General features: G+C 41.3%; 1 protein-coding gene across 3 annotated transcripts in view; it reads left to right on the plus strand.

The window, feature by feature from the left end:
- The first annotated feature begins 1,018 nt into the window (after positions 1 to 1,018).
- Positions 1,019 to 19,449, plus strand: part of lamb4 (laminin, beta 4) — a 55,479-nt gene continuing 37,048 nt past the window's right edge. Inside the window, exons 1-23 of one of the 3 annotated variants that reach the window (XM_055509529.1) lie at positions 1,019 to 1,035; positions 2,174 to 2,245; positions 2,606 to 2,796; positions 3,286 to 3,421; positions 3,524 to 3,597; positions 4,412 to 4,600; positions 4,676 to 4,739; positions 5,239 to 5,453; positions 5,617 to 5,737; positions 5,895 to 6,083; positions 6,449 to 6,604; positions 6,680 to 6,787; positions 6,942 to 7,017; positions 7,896 to 8,061; positions 8,145 to 8,276; positions 8,352 to 8,540; positions 8,756 to 8,868; positions 9,249 to 9,360; positions 9,511 to 9,691; positions 9,766 to 9,909; positions 9,979 to 10,210; positions 10,535 to 10,692; positions 11,039 to 11,263. In XM_055509529.1, the coding sequence (XP_055365504.1) occupies positions 2,224 to 2,245; positions 2,606 to 2,796; positions 3,286 to 3,421; positions 3,524 to 3,597; positions 4,412 to 4,600; positions 4,676 to 4,739; positions 5,239 to 5,453; positions 5,617 to 5,737; positions 5,895 to 6,083; positions 6,449 to 6,604; positions 6,680 to 6,787; positions 6,942 to 7,017; positions 7,896 to 8,061; positions 8,145 to 8,276; positions 8,352 to 8,540; positions 8,756 to 8,868; positions 9,249 to 9,360; positions 9,511 to 9,691; positions 9,766 to 9,909; positions 9,979 to 10,210; positions 10,535 to 10,692; positions 11,039 to 11,263 (3,193 nt within the window). In that variant the 5' untranslated portion in view covers positions 1,019 to 1,035; positions 2,174 to 2,223. Of the gene's footprint in view, positions 1,036 to 2,173; positions 2,246 to 2,605; positions 2,797 to 3,285; positions 3,422 to 3,523; positions 3,598 to 4,411; positions 4,601 to 4,675; positions 4,740 to 5,238; positions 5,454 to 5,616; positions 5,738 to 5,894; positions 6,084 to 6,448; positions 6,605 to 6,679; positions 6,788 to 6,941; positions 7,018 to 7,895; positions 8,062 to 8,144; positions 8,541 to 8,755; positions 8,869 to 9,248; positions 9,361 to 9,510; positions 9,692 to 9,765; positions 9,910 to 9,978; positions 10,211 to 10,534; positions 10,693 to 11,038; positions 11,264 to 19,449 lie in introns of those variants that run through there. The other 2 variants (XM_055509528.1, XM_055509530.1) reach the window with 2 other exon arrangements.

A 19,449-nucleotide genomic window follows, 5' to 3' on the forward strand; every position in this document is an offset into this window, starting at 1 on the left:
GTTTAGAGGCAGCTGCTGGGGGGTATGAGTGGGTGCTTGGTTAAACCTATTGAAGTGTGAGTTCAGATCGTTGACCCAGCTCAGGCCCCCCTCAGCCTGTGAGCGTGGTGCTTTGAAGCCAGAAATGGTTTTCAGGTTCCTCCACACCTCACTAACGTTGTTCTGCTGAAGCTGCTCCTCCATTTTCCTCCTGTAGCTGGCCTTCCCCTCACGGATTTTCCTCCTCAGCTCGTTCTGCACCCTCCTCAGCTCCTCCCTGTCCCCTGACTTAAACGCTCTCTTCTCCTCTAGCAGAGCTTTAATATCAGGGGTGACCCATGACTTGTTGTGGGTGAAATACTGAACCCGCCTGGAGGGAACAGTGTTTTCACAGCAGAAATTTATGTAGTCCGTTACACAGTCTGTGATGGTGTTTATGTCCCCCCTATGTGGGTCGCAGAGCTCCATCCACACAGTGCTGTTAAAACAGTCCCTGAGAGCCTCCTCGCTCTCAGCCGTTCACCTCTTCACTGCACCGGGCACCACCGGGCACCGGCCACTGGCTGACTGTGTGGTCGAAATCCCCCAGAGATCAGGAAGAGGGCCTGTGTGTGTTGTGTTTGAAGCCTGCTGGTCACTGAGAGCATGGTCTCAGAAGCTGTGTCAGCGTTAGCGGAGGGTGGGGCGTACACAGCAATTATTATAACATGTGTAAACTGAGGAACAGTTTTATCCTTAGCTGTAAAAACTTTGAAAGGATATGAAGAATAGCCCTCAACTCACCCTTCTCAATGTGCTATTTCCTGCCATCACTGTCTATTTTTAACTTATTTTATTGAGTATTTTAGTATTATTTAGGTGTCAGTGGTGTTCTTATATGTTTGGTATCCATTTGTCCGTCCATCCATCTGTCTGTCCGTCTGTCTTTGATATATATACAGACAGGTTCTCGCTCCCTCTGACTCTCTGACAGGTGCAGCCTCAGGCTATGTTGGTCTCTGGTGTGCTGTTACTTGCCCACATATGTTCAGTCTTTCCAAGTGGCAACAGAAACAGGTAAGTTTATTTTTCTCACCTTGAAATTCACAGCGAGATAAAATCTGGTGGTCTGGTCAGCTATAGCTTTTGATGTTTTATCAAACTTAACTATGGACAAGCAACCAATTTATCTGCAGCTGCATCATTTGGCACACAAACAGGGCAACAGGCGCTGATCATAACTCATAGACAAATATAAAAAGGTTGAATTGTTGATACATATACTAAAATCAAACACATCCAACGTAGACAATGCACCATTTGACCTGTGTGTTTTATATCACGTCCTAAACACAAATGAACCAGCTAATGATCTGTCGAGCTTAGACTTGCTTTGCTTGGTTCTCCACCTGGAGCTGGGGGTTCTGGGGGTCCTGAGAGTTTTTTGTTCAGGTACTATTCTCAGCAGCAGTGCTTTTTAAAACTAACCCACCTCAGAAGATACTGGTCACAGTCTGTTCATGCAGCAGAAACAGATGACAGTGTCGGTGTACTCTTCCCTTACCATAATCTGTTGGTGGTTCACACTTATTTACCTGCCTGTAATATTTTTATGTCAAAGCATCATTTTGTCAAACACCTGGGACATTCAGATGACGCCACAACTGTGTCGTCAAACTTCTCAAGTGACAAGTGCAAATTTACTGAATCTGTTGCGTGATGTTTCCCTTCTGGATATCAGAAAATGTATCTTAACCTGGTTTACAGATATTTTTCCATGAAACTAAATTGCTACTTCTCACACAAGCATATTTTCTGCTTGTGAAGTCATATTCTCTGCCTGAGTTGCATTAAAGAAGGAAACCCCAACATTTACTGCAGGGGGCAGACATTCCTGGAGAAGTTCATCTTTCCCTTCAGGGCTCATAGTTTCAGTCACAAGAAGCAATGCTGTTTCAGATTTAAGCCTCAGAGACTAAGAAGGCCTGGTTTGATCCAGTTAATTCATTGGGCTCAGATTGTGAACAGTACTCATGTTAACTGCACTTTATTCTTATTCATTTTTTTCTGTCCCAACAGATTATATTCAAATACAAAAACGTGATTATACTTGAACATGCATGTCAAAGAAATGGACTTGACTGTTTAATTCTTATTAAATAATAAATAATAGATAATTTGATGGTGTGATTTTAAAATATGATTTTCATTTCAGGGCCAAAGACCAGAATTTATTAGAGACCTGCAGAATTCTGTCAGTTTGCCATGATTTTCATCTTCTTCATCCGTGAGTTTACAGATGTTTTTGAGTTGAGTTGACATACTGTAGAGTGTAAATGTCCTCCCTGAGAGATGGAGGTGTGTTCAGCAGAGATACCAAGTTAAAGATGTCAGAGAAGGTCGTAGGTTAGGAGTGGTTGGCATCAAGCAGGTTGTTTGCAGACCAACACGCCAGATTTATCCAGAACAAAGATGTTATTATTTTATTTATTAACCTTTGTTTAACCAGGAAAAACCCAATTGCTAACCTGCCATAGGCAGACTGTCATACTTACAACTACATCATATATCATCTTGCTCTGATGTAAAACATACACACACAGATTATATCTACCGGACGATCTATGAAAACATTCTGTCTCTTCAGCTCTGCTTCATGCAGCTCAGCTCCAGGGTCACCAGGACTTCAAAGACTTCCAGGACCCCAAGGACCAGTGTCCAAGTAGCTCCTGTAACCCACAACTTGGGGACCTGATGGTGGGCAGAGCTGCTCAGCTCTCAGCCTCATCCACCTGTGGCCTGCAGGGGCCTCAGAACTATTGCACTGGATATCTTGAGGTCAGACATTACAGCACACAACTGAGTTATAAGCAACAAAAGCGCATGATGATGGTGTGCAGCTGGTGTTGAGCTCATTTACATGTCAGAGTGAAATATTTCTGGCTTAAGGACTGACTCTCATAGCGAAACAAGTTCTGATCCGTTTTTTCCCCTTGAGCGTTTAACTCCTTCACATTTGTCTTCTTTACGGATTGTCCCACAATAGCTACATCACATATTTACTTTATAAATGCAGAGACAGTGTTTCTCTGGTCTTATAGTTTGACAATGTCCAGCTCAGTTTGCTGTAAATAATCTCCCGTATTACCATTGTAACACAAAGGCTGACGCAGGCTCAGTTGTTCTGCTTTTGCTCATTAGGCGTAGCATCCTTCATTAAACTTCTGTTCCTGTTTCCTTGTTTCAGACTAAAATTGTTAATCAGCTTTTTGTCATTTTGTGAAAACAGGGATTTTGATTATTGATCAGTTTGAATTTTTCCATCAGGAGGAACAAAAATGTTTCACATGCAGTTCACAGATGCCATTTAATCGCCACAAGAATCTGAACAGCCACCGCATCGAGAATGTCATCACAACCTTTGACCCTGACAGACAACTACAGTGGTGGCAGTCTGAAAATGGTTAGTTGAGAAAATGTAAACTGTCAGTTAGAGAAGACTTGAAGCAGCATGTAATTGTCTGGGTCATTTTAATAATTGTGTGTCCCTGTGCATCTTCTGCAGGCATTGACCAGGTCAGCATTCAGCTGGATCTAGAGGCTGTGTTCCAGTTCAGTCACCTTGTCCTCACCTTCAAGGTAAATGAAAACCCTCTGTGGCTGATGGGTCTGAAAATATAATAATATAATATAATATAATATAATATAATATAATATAATATAATATAATATAATATAATATAATATAATATAATATAATATAATATAATATAATATAATATAATATAATAACAGCACTGATACACACAGAGACAAGAACAATATAGCACAGTGAGAGCCAACCAGAGATTTTACTTGGCCAAGGGGAGCTCGCCTGAGATCTTAGCGTTGTAAGCGCTTCACTCAGAGACCAACCAACTCCAACAAACTTCCCCAAAGCACAACATTTTATTGTATTGTATTTATTGTATTTGCTTGTACACGCCTCCATCATCACATCATCACATCATTGCTGAACATGCAGAAACACACACATTAGGCATAGCAGTACTCCTCCAACCCCTCTTGTGGTTTTGAACCCCTACGCCTGCGTAGGAGCACAGAGCAAATGGCAAATGTGACAAAATTGTTCTTCGTATATGACAATACTTGAAAACCTGTGGTTAGAAGTCTATGCACCTGTCAATGGGGTTATAAGGCACAGCAAATGAAAACCATAAATGGAAAATGTATAAAGGTAAATGATACATATAAATGATTAGATGGATATAATAAATGAGATGAATAATAGATGAAAATATATTTTCTCCAACAGTGGCGACTGATGCTTCAGGCTGCCACTGGTGTCTCTTTCTCTTTGTTTCCCATCCCTCTTCTTCTTCACTTTACTGATTTAAACATCGAGATCATTTTGAATTTGATGAATGTGACATCACTTCCTCTCTCTCTGCAGAGTTTCCGACCAGCGGCCATGTTGGTGGAGCGATCGAAGGATTTTGGACGAACGTGGAAAGTTTTTCGTTACTTTTCAGATGAGTGTTCGCTTCATTTCCCGTGGGTGTCTGATAAACCGGCCTCCAGTATCAATGACGTTGTCTGTGATAGGAGATACTCGGGACCAGAACCGTCCACCAATGGACAGGTCACAGATTCAACAAACTTTATTAAAACAGAATCAACACACTGATGCAAAGACTTTCTTGTGTTTGTCCACCAGGTGGTGCTGAAAGCACTGGATCCCGTCTTTGATATCCAGAACCCCTACACACCAAACATCCAAGGTGAGGTCCTTTGTCTATTGAGGTTTGTACCTCTTCAATTCAATTTAATATGTGTATTATGTAAATATTTTATGATTGTGGGTATAAGTTATACCATGTTTATTGCAACCTTTTGCTGCATTTAAACTTGACACCAAGGGTTAGGGGTTAAGCAATAAACACACTTCTGATTCTGATTCTTTCAAATACAACCCAGATCAGAAAATTTATTTAGCTGATTTGACATGAACATGCTGCAGACACTTTTTGTCTCTTACAACCAAAATGACCAATGAAATTCTAGTGTTTATCAAAGAACCTGACCTTTGACTGTGCCACTTGCTGGACTATCACTGATTCAGTGACAACTCTAATAGCCACACTACCATCAGAACCTGGACAAATTCTCCTCTGTAGTCATCTTTCTATCAGGGACACCATCAAACTCTGAAGCCTGGTCTCTGTTCTTAACATCTTAAATCTGATCTGAAAGTTAAACAGATGTTGCCATTGTTTACAGATCTGATCACGTTGACTAATCTTCGTGTGAACTTTACTCACCTCTTTACACTTGGTGACACTTTGCTGAGTTGGCGTCGCAGGAACCCTCAGGGCAAATATTACTATGCTCTCTATAACATGATGGTCCAAGGAAGCTGCTTCTGTAATGGACACGCCATGCGGTGCCTGCCTGTAAGCAGGGGCCAGAGTGAGGCCTCCAACCAGACTGGAATGGTATGAAGCATCATAGAGCCGTCCAGCAGTCACTGGCGTCCCTTGAAAACTTTGTTCTGATGGCATTTTACAAGCTGATTTTATGTAAACACTTCACAAAACTACTGAATATTTCCTTTGATCTAAATGTGATGTGGCGATAATAAAGCTGTTTCATCTGCAGGTCCATGGTCGCTGTGTGTGCCAGCACAACACTGCTGGAGACAACTGTGAGGTCTGTCAGAGGTTCTACCATGACTCCCCCTGGAGGCCTGGAGGACAAGATGCAGCCAATAGTTGCAGGAGTAAGTTCTTTTGTTGTTAGACTGTTAATTACTCAAACAGCACTTTTGTCTGTTTAGCATCACAAATCACAAAGAAATGTGTCTTTTATTTATATATTTTGCAAATTTTTGCTATTTTGTGACAGCACCTTTTTTTTCTTCCACTTCTTGTTCTCAGAGTGTAACTGTCATGGTCATTCCGACTCATGCCACTTTGATGCGGCTCAGTTTGAAGCTACAGGGGGTGTGAGCGGTGGTGTTTGCGACAACTGCCAGCACAACCGGACTGGGCCACAGTGTGACCAGTGTGGAGCATTACTGTATCAGGACCCAGAGCGGGAGCTAGATGACCCCCACGCCTGCATACGTACTGGCTGATCTGCCTGTTGATGTCCATTGGTCACTGGAACCTGTTCCGTTTAAATGACAATTTATGCCAAGATTTTAGTCCACATCTGCTGGTCTATTGTGTTAAAGTATTGTTACACTATTGTCTTAAGGCTTAGTCATATCAGACGGATATCTTCTTTTCAATAGAAATGTGTCACCACCAATCCACATGGTTTCTTTAGTGTCTGAAATCCAGTTGACATGACGTAGCCTTCAGACTATTCCACCTGGATGACTGAGAATCTCCAGCAACATTTTGTTACACTATATTAACACTTTTACATTCTGGTCAGGCTAGTGTGACTCTCGGACTCTTTGATCTAGTTGTTTCCTGTCTTTCAGCCTGTGACTGTGACCCGGCTGGTTCTAAGGGTTGGGGCCATTGTGATGTCCTGACTGGTCAATGTGTCTGTAAACAAAATGCAGCGGGTCGGCGCTGTGATCACTGCAAACAAGGTTTCTTCAGGTTGAGTCAGGACAACCCGGCTGGTTGTCAAGGTAACTAACTTTATTTTACTGATCACAGCTTCATGTACAAACTGAGAGTGATGTTGCTTGCCCTGCTTCTTTCAGCATGTCAGTGTCATGTTTTGGGAAGCATTGGATCATGTGATGAGCTGACAGGAAGCTGTGAATGTGACCGTTTTACAACTGGACTGCTGTGCGATCAGTGTCAGGCAAGTGATATGGTTGATATTTACAGCTGTTAAAAATGTGAAGGTTAGCCTCAGGTTTAAATAACAAATAAAAATTTGGAACAAGCAGAGACTTTTCTGTCTGGTACAAGGACCAGATCTCACAAAATCCTATTAATATATGTACTGTGTTTAGGCAGGTTTCTGGGGTCTGGGGAACTCCGTGTACAGATGTTCACCCTGTGGCTGTGATATGGGAGGAGCGTACAGCAGCACGTATGTTTTTTGTGATTTTACTCCTACTAAAATATCTACAGCCAACAACCGATGTTTTTGAAGGTAAACCAGATTTTATTTAAGGGGCCTTACCTAACTGTGGAACAGGTTGCGTTCCAGAGCCATTGGAAACCATTATGCAACAAATCATATTCCCACTCAGCAATTATTCCAGGATGGAGTCTTGACAAGTAGATGGATGAAGATTCAAGATTCATATTTGTTAACCCCAGAGGAAAATTGCTTTGAAAATTCAAAATAATATCAAGACAGACATATAATAAATAGAAAGAAAGAAAGGCTTTATTGGTCATTATCACATCTGTTTACAACGTAACAACAAAATGTGTTTACCCCTCCCCTGGGGGAGCAGTGGGCTGCCATGCAAGGCGCTCTGGGAGCTAGTAAGAAGTGTCTTACTGAAGGACACACTTGGTGCTCTTGTACCTAGAACCTTCTGCTTCCCAGCCCAGTGCTCTAACCACTAGGCTACCGGGCCACCAAAAATGTATAAATACATACATGTTCATACATATGTATACACATATACCGACATACATTATTAAATCAGGTTACTTTTTATGCACTGTATGCACATACAATAAAAAAACTACCTATATGAAATAAAGAACACTGCTAAGATAGGAGCAGAACGTAGGCACAATATACAAGTACACAAAACTCAATTAGACAAACCTGGAAGACACACCAGCAACATAAACAAACATACAGAAAATACATTGCTTAAGGAGAAATAGATAACACATGACATGGGAGGGCACCAGATAAGTTTAAGATAAGTCTGGTTTCCAGTGCTATTTTAGCCCAACATCACTTCTCATGTAATGCCTGACAGTCCCACTGTTCTGTATCCTCAGGTGTTCTCAAGAGGATGGTCAGTGTCACTGCTTACCAAACATGGTTGGCCCGCACTGTGCTGAACCTGCTCCCGGGTACTTCCTGCCATTACTGGACTACTTCCTGTATGAGGCAGAACTTGCAGCAACACTCACCCAGCAAAGTGGTTCTACTCTTTCACCTTTGGTGTGTTATACAACAAGTACATGTGAAAGTCTCTTTGCTACCACTGTTGCTGTGTATTCTTACCTTGTTGTGTCTATTTGTAGGTGAACACAGTGGTTTTACCACAGTGTGAACAGTACTTCAGGGATCAGGGTTTTGACTTTAAGTTCAGGAATGGACAAGTTATTCTGGTTCGGAGGATTCAATCACTCCGTCGTCTGCGAAGACAAAGACTGGTGAGGTTTATATTTTGGGGTGTTCCGGTCTGGATCTGTTGCTTGTTGAGTTTCTTTAGTTTTTTGGTTTTGCAGAAGACTAGCATTAGCCTTGGGTCAGGTCATGCCGTGCAGTTTGTTCCTCGTCAGAGAACCTCTAGTCACTTAATTATGTGGACTGGCCTGGGATTGGTGAGAGTATTAGAGGGCGCTGGGCTCAGGTTTACTGTGGACAACCTTCCGTTATCCCTGGAGTTCCAGCTGGTGATTCACTATGAGACAGAGGTGAGAAAAAACAAGTAAAAACACATCACCAAAGTATAATCTATGTTTATAATGTTGACAGTTTTCTTTGAAAAGTATTTCTTAGTGGTTAGTAAATAAATTGTTGTTATTGGTGAACAATAGCAGTTCCAGAGATATCTTGTTGTAGCAGTGATTGCTGTTGATATACAGTGAGTGTTGACTGTACTGTATGTCAGCTGATTTTTTTCTGGCAGCATTCATCTGATTGGTCAGCTTCTGTCAGCATCATTATGCTGTCACCTGGTGATGGCAGGTGCAGCACTGATCCCATGGGAATTAAGAATGTGACACTTCCTAAAGATTCCAGGTAAAATGGCACCAGGTCACATTAGAACTAAAGCAATGTAAGGAATTAAGGCAAAATTTAGTAACAATATCCTTGACTTGGTTGCCGTCTCCAGCACGGTCACACAAGTCCACTGTTACCTTTCAGACCATTTTTCTTGCACATTTATTCATCATAGGCTGTTGCCCTGTGGTCGAGAGTCTATTATTAATCAATTCATTGCTTTTATTGCTTAACCCATGCAATTGCAGAGTAACAGACGTTGATCAATTGTAATTAAAGACAGAGTATAAAATAATAAAACATTTTCATGTCATATATTTCAATCTCATTAGTCAGGGCTAATGCTCCTAAACACAAGCCACCAGAAAATAAACATTACCCATTTACTGTGTCTTCAGAGTAACTATTCTGGATTCTGCCGTGTGTCTGAACGCTGGAGGCCGCTACTTTGTGGACGTCATCTTTACCAAAGAGTCCGGAGCTGGTGGATTACACATCCTTATCGACTCTGTGAGTTAATCCTGGTGTTACTGTAGTATAGCCACACACTGGGTGTTTCGACATTTGGAAGAAGGAGCATTATATTGTGAGACATGTTGTTTAAATTACTGTGTTTACTAATGTTTTTGTTCAGAAATCTAATATTATGTGTGTGTCCAGATGGGCCTAATTCCCAGCACTGGCTCAGTCCAGGATTTCTGCTCCCAGAGAGATGTTGACTCTTTCCACCATTTTCACTGTGTTGGACTGGCCATGGAGCAAAACCCACAACATTCACCAGTAGACATCTGTGAAGGACTCATCAAGATGCTGTCCGCGCGGATCCACAACGGAGCCCTTAGTAAGGAGACTTTCAATTTTTGATCTCTCAGGGTAATGTTTGTTGTCCTGTGACAGGTATTGATGTGTTGTCAGGTTGCAGGTGTAATCTCGTCGGCTCACTCAGCCAGTCTTGCAGTAAACTGGGAGGCTTCTGTGAATGTAAACTCAATGTGATTGGTCGCTGTTGTGATACCTGCGCACCACTGACATTTGGCTTTGGACCTGACGGCTGCAAATGTAACACACCTCTCTTTTAATTTTGCAGGTTTTACGGCAAATAGAATAATGCTTTGATCTTATTTGCAGCCTGTGAGTGTGACCCTCGAGGTTCGTTATCTGAGCTATGTGATCAGGTCGGAGGTCAGTGTGTGTGTCATCCGAATGCGGCTGGTCGCCAGTGTGATCACTGTCAGAATGGATTCTGGGGGTTTCCTATTTGTCAACCCTGTGAGTGTAATGGACTGTCTGAGATGTGTGACGAAGACACTGGAAAGTGCGTGAACTGCAGGAATCACACCAGGGGGCCTCACTGCGACAGGTTATTCACTGGTTTAAGTTTTTGGTTGCACTGAAATAGAAAAAAGACTGGATGTGATAATGACTGATCAAATAGAAAAAAGACTGGATTTGATAATGACTGATCAAATAGAAAAAAGACTGGATGTGGTACTGTTATATTTAGGAGTTTTTGGTTCAAGGGTCCCATTAGTTATGGACAAACGGTACGTACAATAGAACATGGTTCATTAATTGTTTCATTTCTTGTATCTTTATCTGTTGAGGCAAAGTCTTTACACAATATTTTATGTGAAAAATATACATGGACGCATGTGGTGATGTTGCTTTTGTATTTTGGGTTCAGGTGTGTGGATGGGTATTATAATGACCCTGTTTCTGGGATACCCTGTCAACCCTGCCTATGTCCAGATGTTAAGAACACTGGACGATTCTTCGCCACTTCCTGCCATCATGACCCACAATCCCTCAGTCTGACTTGCATCTGTAGGGAGGGGCATACAGGTAGGTGTTCACCTTCGAGTCTTACAAAAGTTTAGCATTCAGGTTTGATCCAATCCTATATTTTAGTGACCCAACAGACCACACATGAAACAGCATTAATTTGTAACATCTGTGGAGTTTTATCCAGGTCAGTGGAATTGAAAGCGTTTCATTAGTTCTGCCTAAATATAAAACTAAACAAACCTATAATATACCATATAAACCAGACATTTCACATAGATAAAATCAATAGCTTTGAGATGAATGTTTTGAGTCTTTTGAGAAGCTGATGGGTGGAGTCAGAGTTCAGGTGTGTAAGAGTTGAGCACAGGTGATGAAAATCTGCTAAACTGAGCAAATTCCACAGGTCCACACTGCGACAGGTGCAGGCCTGGATTCTATGGCAGCCTGATGTCACCTGATGCCTTCTGCAAACCGTGTCCCTGCAACAACAACATAGACACAGATGCCCATGATGCCTGTGATTCCCTAACAGGCCAATGTCTGCACTGCCTTTACAACACAATGGGAAGACACTGCCAACACTGCAAACCTGGTTACTATGGCAATGCTCTGGAACAGGACTGCAGAGGTAAACATAAGTAAAATATATAAAACAGATGCTTTATTTTCTTGACTGATTCCATGATTGTTACTGATCGGGGCCAACTAAACTCAAACTGCATTCACCATGAGCGGGAGAGAACAGGCTGCTAGGCCAAAAACAAACTATAGGAGGGATCAGAATGTATGACCAGAACAGAAACACTGCCTACCAGGTATACAAATTAACAACATCAAGAACTAAAAATCTCTGCAATGCAGGAGTAACCTATTCAATAAATAATCAAACACTAAGACATATAAATACATAGACAAACATACCTGAAGACAGCTAGACAGGAACCACAACGGCCAGCATGTGATGCAAGTAATGACCCAACTAAGACTATTCTTCTTCTTCTTCTTCCTATTTAATGGCAGCCTGCAGTCTTTAAGTTGCACACTACCGCCACAAACTATGCAAAGGTTACTACATATTGTCTATTTATTGGGAAAACACACACAAAAAAACCCCTTATATTCTCCACTTTAATCTCGTCTCCTCAAGAAAACGAAAAAGTGCTCTAATCCTGACATTCACCAGCCCTAGCCTCAATAACACTTTTGTTTTTGTTCTGTCCAGCAGTTTAACAACAGCATATCTTAATATCTTACGCTGAATGCCATATTGTGATGGACAGCTTTGCTTTAACAAGAGAGGTATATATATAATATATATACTCTTCTTGATTTATTGTTTATTTAATGGTTTATTTAGCTAATCCCAAATATGTGTGATGTTGCTGTGTTGGTGGACAGGTTAAGTTCTGCTTTAGGGTGTGTGTGCGGGAGAGGGGTGGGGGGTGGGGTGTAGGGGTGCAACCAGCTGCTGAAACCAAGCAAATCTGTTAAGTAAACAATCGGAGCAAAATAAATAAGCAGGGATGTACCTTAGGCTAACACATTCATAACTAAACAACTGTTGTACTGTGGTTTACTTTGGAGATTAATACTAATACCAAAAATAGTGTTAAGGTATGTGCACATACTCATACAAACATATACATATCATATACATACACATATGCATTGTTATACATATTCCATACTACTTAATAAAAGTCATGACATACAACACCACAATTTCCATATTCACACATTATTGATATTGGTAGTGATAAGTATCAGCAATACTTACAGCTGGATTTGGAAAGCCTGTTCAGGTGTTGAGTGTCCCACTACAAGGTTAGTAAGGCTGTAGCTTAACATTATTCACCCAAAGGGTGAGGCAGACTTTGGTGCATGAACAATGCCACTTGTGGAAGGCAGGGTGATGTGAGGAGCTCGGCCACTACACCCATCCAACAAGCAGAGGAAAGAATCCTAGCAGCCAGGGAGCCCACACACCTTCAGTTGCAGGAAGGCAGGTGTTGCGACCCAAGCCGCCCACACAGAGCCCCCCAGGCAGAGCTGCAGCAGCCACAGAGACAGCACCCGAGGTCAGAGTGGGCCACCGTGGGTCAACGCTGTCCGCCCCATGAGAACCAGGGGCAAAAACTCTCCCCGGTGGGAGGGTCGGCCTGAAAGAGTGGAGCACAAGGACCCACGGTCCGTAGGGAGCCCGCCAGGAGATGCCCACATGCCCAGAGTGGGGCCTACCCCCAGTCCACCACCCCTACACGAGCGGAGCGGTTCCTGCCCCATGGGCCCGACCTCATCCCCTGGCACCACACCGGGCCTGCAGCACAAGGCCAGCAATTGGAGGTCAGCAGAAAAGAGACCACCCAGGCAGACGATCAACGTACCCCGGGCAGAGGGCAGAAAGAAGTGTGTGTAATGAGTTTGTCTCTAGATCAAGCCCATGTCGTGTATTTCTATTCTCTTCAACTACGAAAGAGATTTCACAAGAACTCAACTTTGAGGTTTAAATCAATAGCATACAAATTTATTATAAATGACAAATTAAATCAATCAGATAATGATTACAAAAGAGTAATAGCAAGAGAGGCAGAGACCGAATTCACCTGCTTGTTCCTCTGCAGAGAGAACCGAGAGGTCGGAGAAGGTCCGCGGACCCTCTGCGAAGCGCTCTGAAAACCCCAGCCTGTGAAAGCCTGCTTATAACCACCACCTGAAGTCTTTCCACATGTCCAAATAAGGCTACTTGGAAAGTCCTGGCGCTGGGCCGTGTTACTGTATCTGTCCGGCTCCCAGATCCATCTGGCCCAGCTTCAACCTCTCAGTTCCTTTCCCAGGTCGGCGTGACATTTTGAATAACTAAGATAACCATTGTTAGACAACAGATTCTGCGAACACAGACTCTGTGAACCCAGTTTAAGCAAACTCTCTAACCCCAGTTACTGAGGACACACGAACCCATCTACTCTATGTATTTCTCTCATAAGCAATGATCAATTTTACTACTAAAAGTAAATGTAAATGATATGATATGACAATGATACATAAATATACTACACCCACTTATATCTCCTAGAAGACAAAGTGCAGGGGCTGCTGGGATTGGACAGCTTAACTGGATTGACAGGTGTTCACATACTCTTTGCCAAAATTGCAGCACAGGTGAACATGACCAGAATGCATGTAGGAATCTATCTGCTGTGCATCTGTACAGTGAGGGCAAATATTTGAGTTTGTGAGTGTTACAAACACCCCCAAGACCAGACAGGACGGAACCCACAAGCAGTCACAGGCGAGGATGGCAGAATACAAAACAATATTTATTATTACTACACAAAACTGAAGGTCACTACAGAGTAGGAAAAAGGTTCACCAACTAAACTGAGGAGCACTGCGAAGCAGGACCAAACAAACTAAACAGAGGAATAACACTAAACTGAAGTAACGACAAAACAAATTCAGGACGCAATAGGTCGCTGCACTGAGTAGGCAAAAATATAACTAAGAGTAACCAGGCTTTCGCAAACTACAGAGTCAGGCTCTACACCGCTCTACTAACGTAAACGAATAAGGAGTAGCAGGGCTGTTCACAATCCAAACTAAACAAAACCAACCGTCATACAGGAAGCCAGATACTAACAGAGAGTCCACCATGACACACTGACAACTGGAGGAGTCTCCATCCTCCACTTAAATAGTCGCCCAGTTAATGATGTTCCCGGAGGGAAACAGCTGCTCAGTGCCGCCCTCTGAGGTTGGGAGGAGACTCACAACAGTGAGACCCATTTGGAACATCCTTTGTCCTGCATAGAGAGTTCTATAAAGAATTTTATATTGTATTAGTTCTAAATTTGTATTTCTTGTCATTCTGAATAAATTAGAACATATGTTATTCCAGAACGTATAATTAGGGGTGATGTTTAGATCAGCTTCCCATTTAGAGATCGGAAGGCTCACTGTCTGATCTACATTGGAAATTAAGATATAGATTTTGGATACTGTCCTTTTCCCTGATATATAAATAAATCGCTCTATTACTTGTAGTGGTTGCATGTGGATGGGAGTATTCTTACTTTTTGCATTAAGTATTGACTGAGTTGTTGGTATTCTAAGAAATTGGTACTAGTGATTTCATAGTGATAAAAAAAAGAGGTGTTTCAGAAACATGTTTCAGATGTGTTAATCCTTTGGTATGCCAAGTTGAAAAGTGTATTGCCTTTTTGTTTTGTATGATGCCTGGATTGTTCCAGAGAGGTGTGCTTTGGCAAAGAGTAAGCAAAGACCGATTAATTTTAAGAAAATCCCACCAGGCTGTCAGAGATGCTTTTATGCTGATGCTCTGGTAACAACTATGATGTTTGATTTTGGTGCTGATAAAGGGCAGATCTGCAACTTTAATATTTCCACAAAATGTTTTTTCAATGTCTATCCAGGAGGAGTCTGCTGGCATGGGTTTTATCCATTTGTGGACATGGTTCAGTCTATTGGCAAGAAAATAGTGGTGGAAGTTAGGTAGTTCTAGGGCGCCGCAGCATCTGGATTTTTGAAGAGTTTTTAAACTAATTCGTGGTGGCTTGGTTTTACACAAAAACTGTGAGATGTAGTAGTCTAATGTCTTAAACCACGCCTGGGCTGGCTAAGTTGGAATCATTGAGAATATGTAATTAATTTTTGGCAGGATCATCATTTTTATGGTGGCAATTCTTCCCATAAGTGAAATGGGTAAGGACTGCCATCTTTTGAGGTTGGCTTCTATTTGTTTTAATAATAGATTGTTGTTTAGATCAATAAGCTCTGATAGCCTAAACGACAATTCAATGCCCAAGGATTTAATGTTGTCTGAATGGAGTGTGGTAGAAGAGATGTTAGTCACTTTAAGGTTAAGTGGTAGCACTAGATTTGGTCCAGTTAATAGAGTATTCTGAAAGTCCTGAGAATTCATCTATGAGGCTGATAATTGTAGGAAGAGTCGTCTGTGGCTCCAGGAGAAACAGTAACACATCATCAGCATATAAACTTATTTTATGATTTACTGATTTGGTCGATATTCCAGTAATTCCTTCAAGCTGTCTTATTGCTGCGGCTAGAGGTTCAATAAATATTGCAAATAGTGATGGGGGAAGTGGGCAGCCCTGTCTTGTCATTCTATGCAGATTAAACCTTGGTAAGATCTTGTTGTTTGGTCTGACTGCGGCGTTTGGATCTAGTCTATGAATGATTTCCCAATGCCGAATTTGTGCAGAGTGGTTAAAAGAAATTTCCAGTTTACTCTATCGAAAGCTTTTTCTGCATATAAGGAGACGATGGCTGACTCTAGTTTATGGGTGGTGACATAATCAATTAAGTTGATTAATCTATTCATATTGTTTGTTGACTGTCTACCTTTAATGAAGCCTGTTTGATCAGAGTGAATTATATATGGAGTGATTTTTTCTAATCTTCTAGCAAGTGCTTTACACATTATTTTTAGATCTACATTTATTAGTGAAATTGGTCTATAACTTGATGGGAGTGCAGGGTCTTCTCCTGGTTTTTGGAGCAGGCTTATGAAGGCAGAATTCATATTTGTGGGTAATGAATGCTGTTGTTTAATTTCAGCTACCATTTTGTAAAAGCCGGGTGCCAGCTGTCAGACTTGGGCAGGCGTCGGACCCACATGCACAGCACAAAGGCAGGGTGAGGATTAATACAGGCTTTATTTCGGTAAGCAGAGTCAGACGGTCCAGGTCATACACGGAAAGCTTGGTAACGAGGTACAGAAGGGAGCAGGCAATCTCAGGTCCAGTATACAGGCAAGGTTTGGTGCACAAAAGATCACGGTGACGGTACAGACAAGGGCTAGGCAAAACTCACGGTCAGTTGTTTGAGCAGGGTACTTATCCAGGTAACGGTGCAAGCAGGGTTAAGGCAGGATACGGTAGTCAGGGAAAAACAGGATCAAGACATGAGAAACAATACACGAAGGGCAGAAGTGCTGTGACTAAGGAAACTCGACAATCTGGCGGCTTGAGTCTGTGAGAGGTGGAGGCTATATACTGGTGAGTGATTACTAATTACGGACAGGTGTGGATAATGAGAACCGGTGAGTGAACAACTGACTCAGAACAGGAAGTTAACAAAATAAAACAGGACATGACGTGAACTGTGACACCAGCATGGACCAGAACTCTTTATAAAATTCAGTTGGGAATCCATCTGGTTCTGGAGCTTTTTTATTGGGCATTTCCTGCAGAGCTTTATGTAGTTCTGCCAAAGATAACAATAAGTCTAGAGTTGTGGATTATTCTTCCTTTAGCTTTGGCAGTTCTAGTTTATTCAGAAACTCCTCTATGGCTGAGGTCGATGGATCTATTTGGGACGTATATAACTCTTGGTAAATGTTTTTAAAGGTATCATTTATTTTATGGGGATCACGAGTAATATTCACTTTCTTATTAGTTAATGAATGGATGATTTGTTTCTCTTATTATTATTTTTTAATTGGTTAGCTAAAAATCTACCACATTTGTTAGCATGGTCAAAGTTCTCCCAGCGTAATTGATCTATCTGAAACTGAGTTTTGCAATCAATTATATTATTAAATTTCAGCTTTAGATTCCTTAGGTCTCCTAGGATTTTATCATTGGTTGGAGAGGCAGCATATTTAATCTCTAGAGATTTTATATTTTGCTCTAATTCTAATTCAAGTAGCATGTTAATGAAAATTAAAATGAAAGGAAAGTGAGTGATTAAGCATGATGAGCGCTTTGCAAAGTGAGTGGGTGAGTGACATTAGAATGACAAAAAAACATTTACATGAAACATCTGCGAGGGAACAAGTTTGAATACTGGATGTAAAGTTAAAGATGGAGCGGTTCATTTTCGCTGATTTCAGTCGACTGTCAGTCACCTTTCTGACGCTGATCACACACTTATCACACCCTCATCAGCCGACTGTCAGCAGCCCTCCTCCTTGGTCTGTCTGGGGAAGGTGTTAAAAATGTTAATGAGGCCACCCCCATTTTAGCACCAAAGACGCAATTCCAGGGTAAAACCAAAAGGTGGAGCTTTAGTACTTGACCTGTAGAGTTAGGGTCAAACAGCAAGTATAGGCACATTTCTGAGAACAGGACATAGATCTGATAATGTCAGTTCTACACTTTTTGCTAGGGCAGACAGACAAACAGACAGACAGACAATAGTCTGTCTAAACAGTCAACTAAAGAGTTGAGAAAACTTGAAAAGTTGACTTCATTTCAGAATTGAATGTTGTACTAACTTTTTTTTAATCATAGATAAGCATCGGCAGCTCACGCTGCCACAGCTTCCAAACTATTATTATTTATTATTATTAAATTGTCATTCTATATATTATTCTTATTCACTTGAATGTAGTGTGTGTCAGTCTGCCTGGAGCTGTTTTAAATTAAAAAAAGAACATTTCAATGTTCTAATCAAGCTTAGATGAACATAACAATAGATTGCCTCTTTTCAGACAGAACGACCAATCCACAGCACTAGTTAGACTGGTTTTACACCACCCCCTTCTCCCCAAAGCACCAGAGTCCTGCAGTGCTGTTACCTGATGTGATGTAACCAGATACATTTGTGAACTACTTCATCCATCCATCACTTATAAGAGCCTAGTGGTTAAAGCAAACAACTTCTCACCCACAGTTTTTAAATAAACTGTTTTTGTTAGTTGGTGGTTTTAAATGAGAAACTTTTATATCCTAAAGCCATAGACTTAACACTTTCTTTTTAACAAGTTTTATTTACAGATTTTATAAACGTCCAGTTCATTTGACCATTTTCTAAACCAAGTTGTCTGAAAGTTGGGTCACTACATTCTTTTAGAGCAGAAATGTTTCTCAAGGAGCTTCTTCATTATATGTCCTTCATGGGGGACATGGTCTTCACACCTTCTCACACTCCTTTGTTCAACTGATGAGCCAGTTCTTTACAGGTGTGAAGTGAAGCCTATTGTAAATAGAGGATAGTGCCTAACTTTACTCAGACTGAAGGTTCCTGCACTTTTGGTAATGTTTCTGCTTTCTGTAAGTTAACTTGAAAATTATTGAGCACTCACAATCAGCCGATTGCGGTGACATTTGGCAGTAAAAGGTGACTGAAATGACACAGAACTGAAAGAATATCAGCTGGCATAACTCATAACACATATGTATGCAGATCTCTGTATTTTGTGTCACATGAATTTGTGTGGTAAACAAAAGACACCAGAGGCAAGTTTACACCAGGAGTCTCTAGCTGGGAGCTTCTGTGCCTTAACCACTAGGCTGTTGGTCCTCTGAGGGAGACCTACTGTATGGACAGTAACTAAATTCCTTCATACAGCATTATGTTAACAGAGCCTTGATTTGAGTGGAACCTTTAAAGTTATGGATCCATGAAGAATTTTCTTTTTAAGCAGTTTACAAATATATCTGGTTTTCATGGCTCAGGTGAAGTTGTGTGGAAGTTGAGTCATGTCAACTCTTTCAGTCTGGTGTCCTTCTTGGGGGAGGGTTTATCACACCTATTCACTTTTGTGTCTTTTGTTCACGTAACGAGCCAGTTCTTTGCAAGTGTGAAGTGAAGCCAAACTGGAGGATAATATGGACTTTCCTTCAGACTAAGGAAGCTTTTGGTCTTTGTCAGTTGTCAAAAAATGCCAGTAAATTTAGAGCTAAACATTACAAAACAGTAATACATACAAAACAGTATAATTGAAACAAATAAAATATCCATGTGGATGTTGACTGAATGTTTGACTAAAAGGCATTGTATTCATAACAGCTGTAATTTTCTACTTGCTTAGACATAAATAACTTTAAGTTC

This window comes from Betta splendens, chromosome 6, assembly GCF_900634795.4.
Source record: "Betta splendens chromosome 6, fBetSpl5.4, whole genome shotgun sequence".
Lineage (NCBI taxonomy): Eukaryota > Metazoa > Chordata > Actinopteri > Anabantiformes > Osphronemidae > Betta > Betta splendens.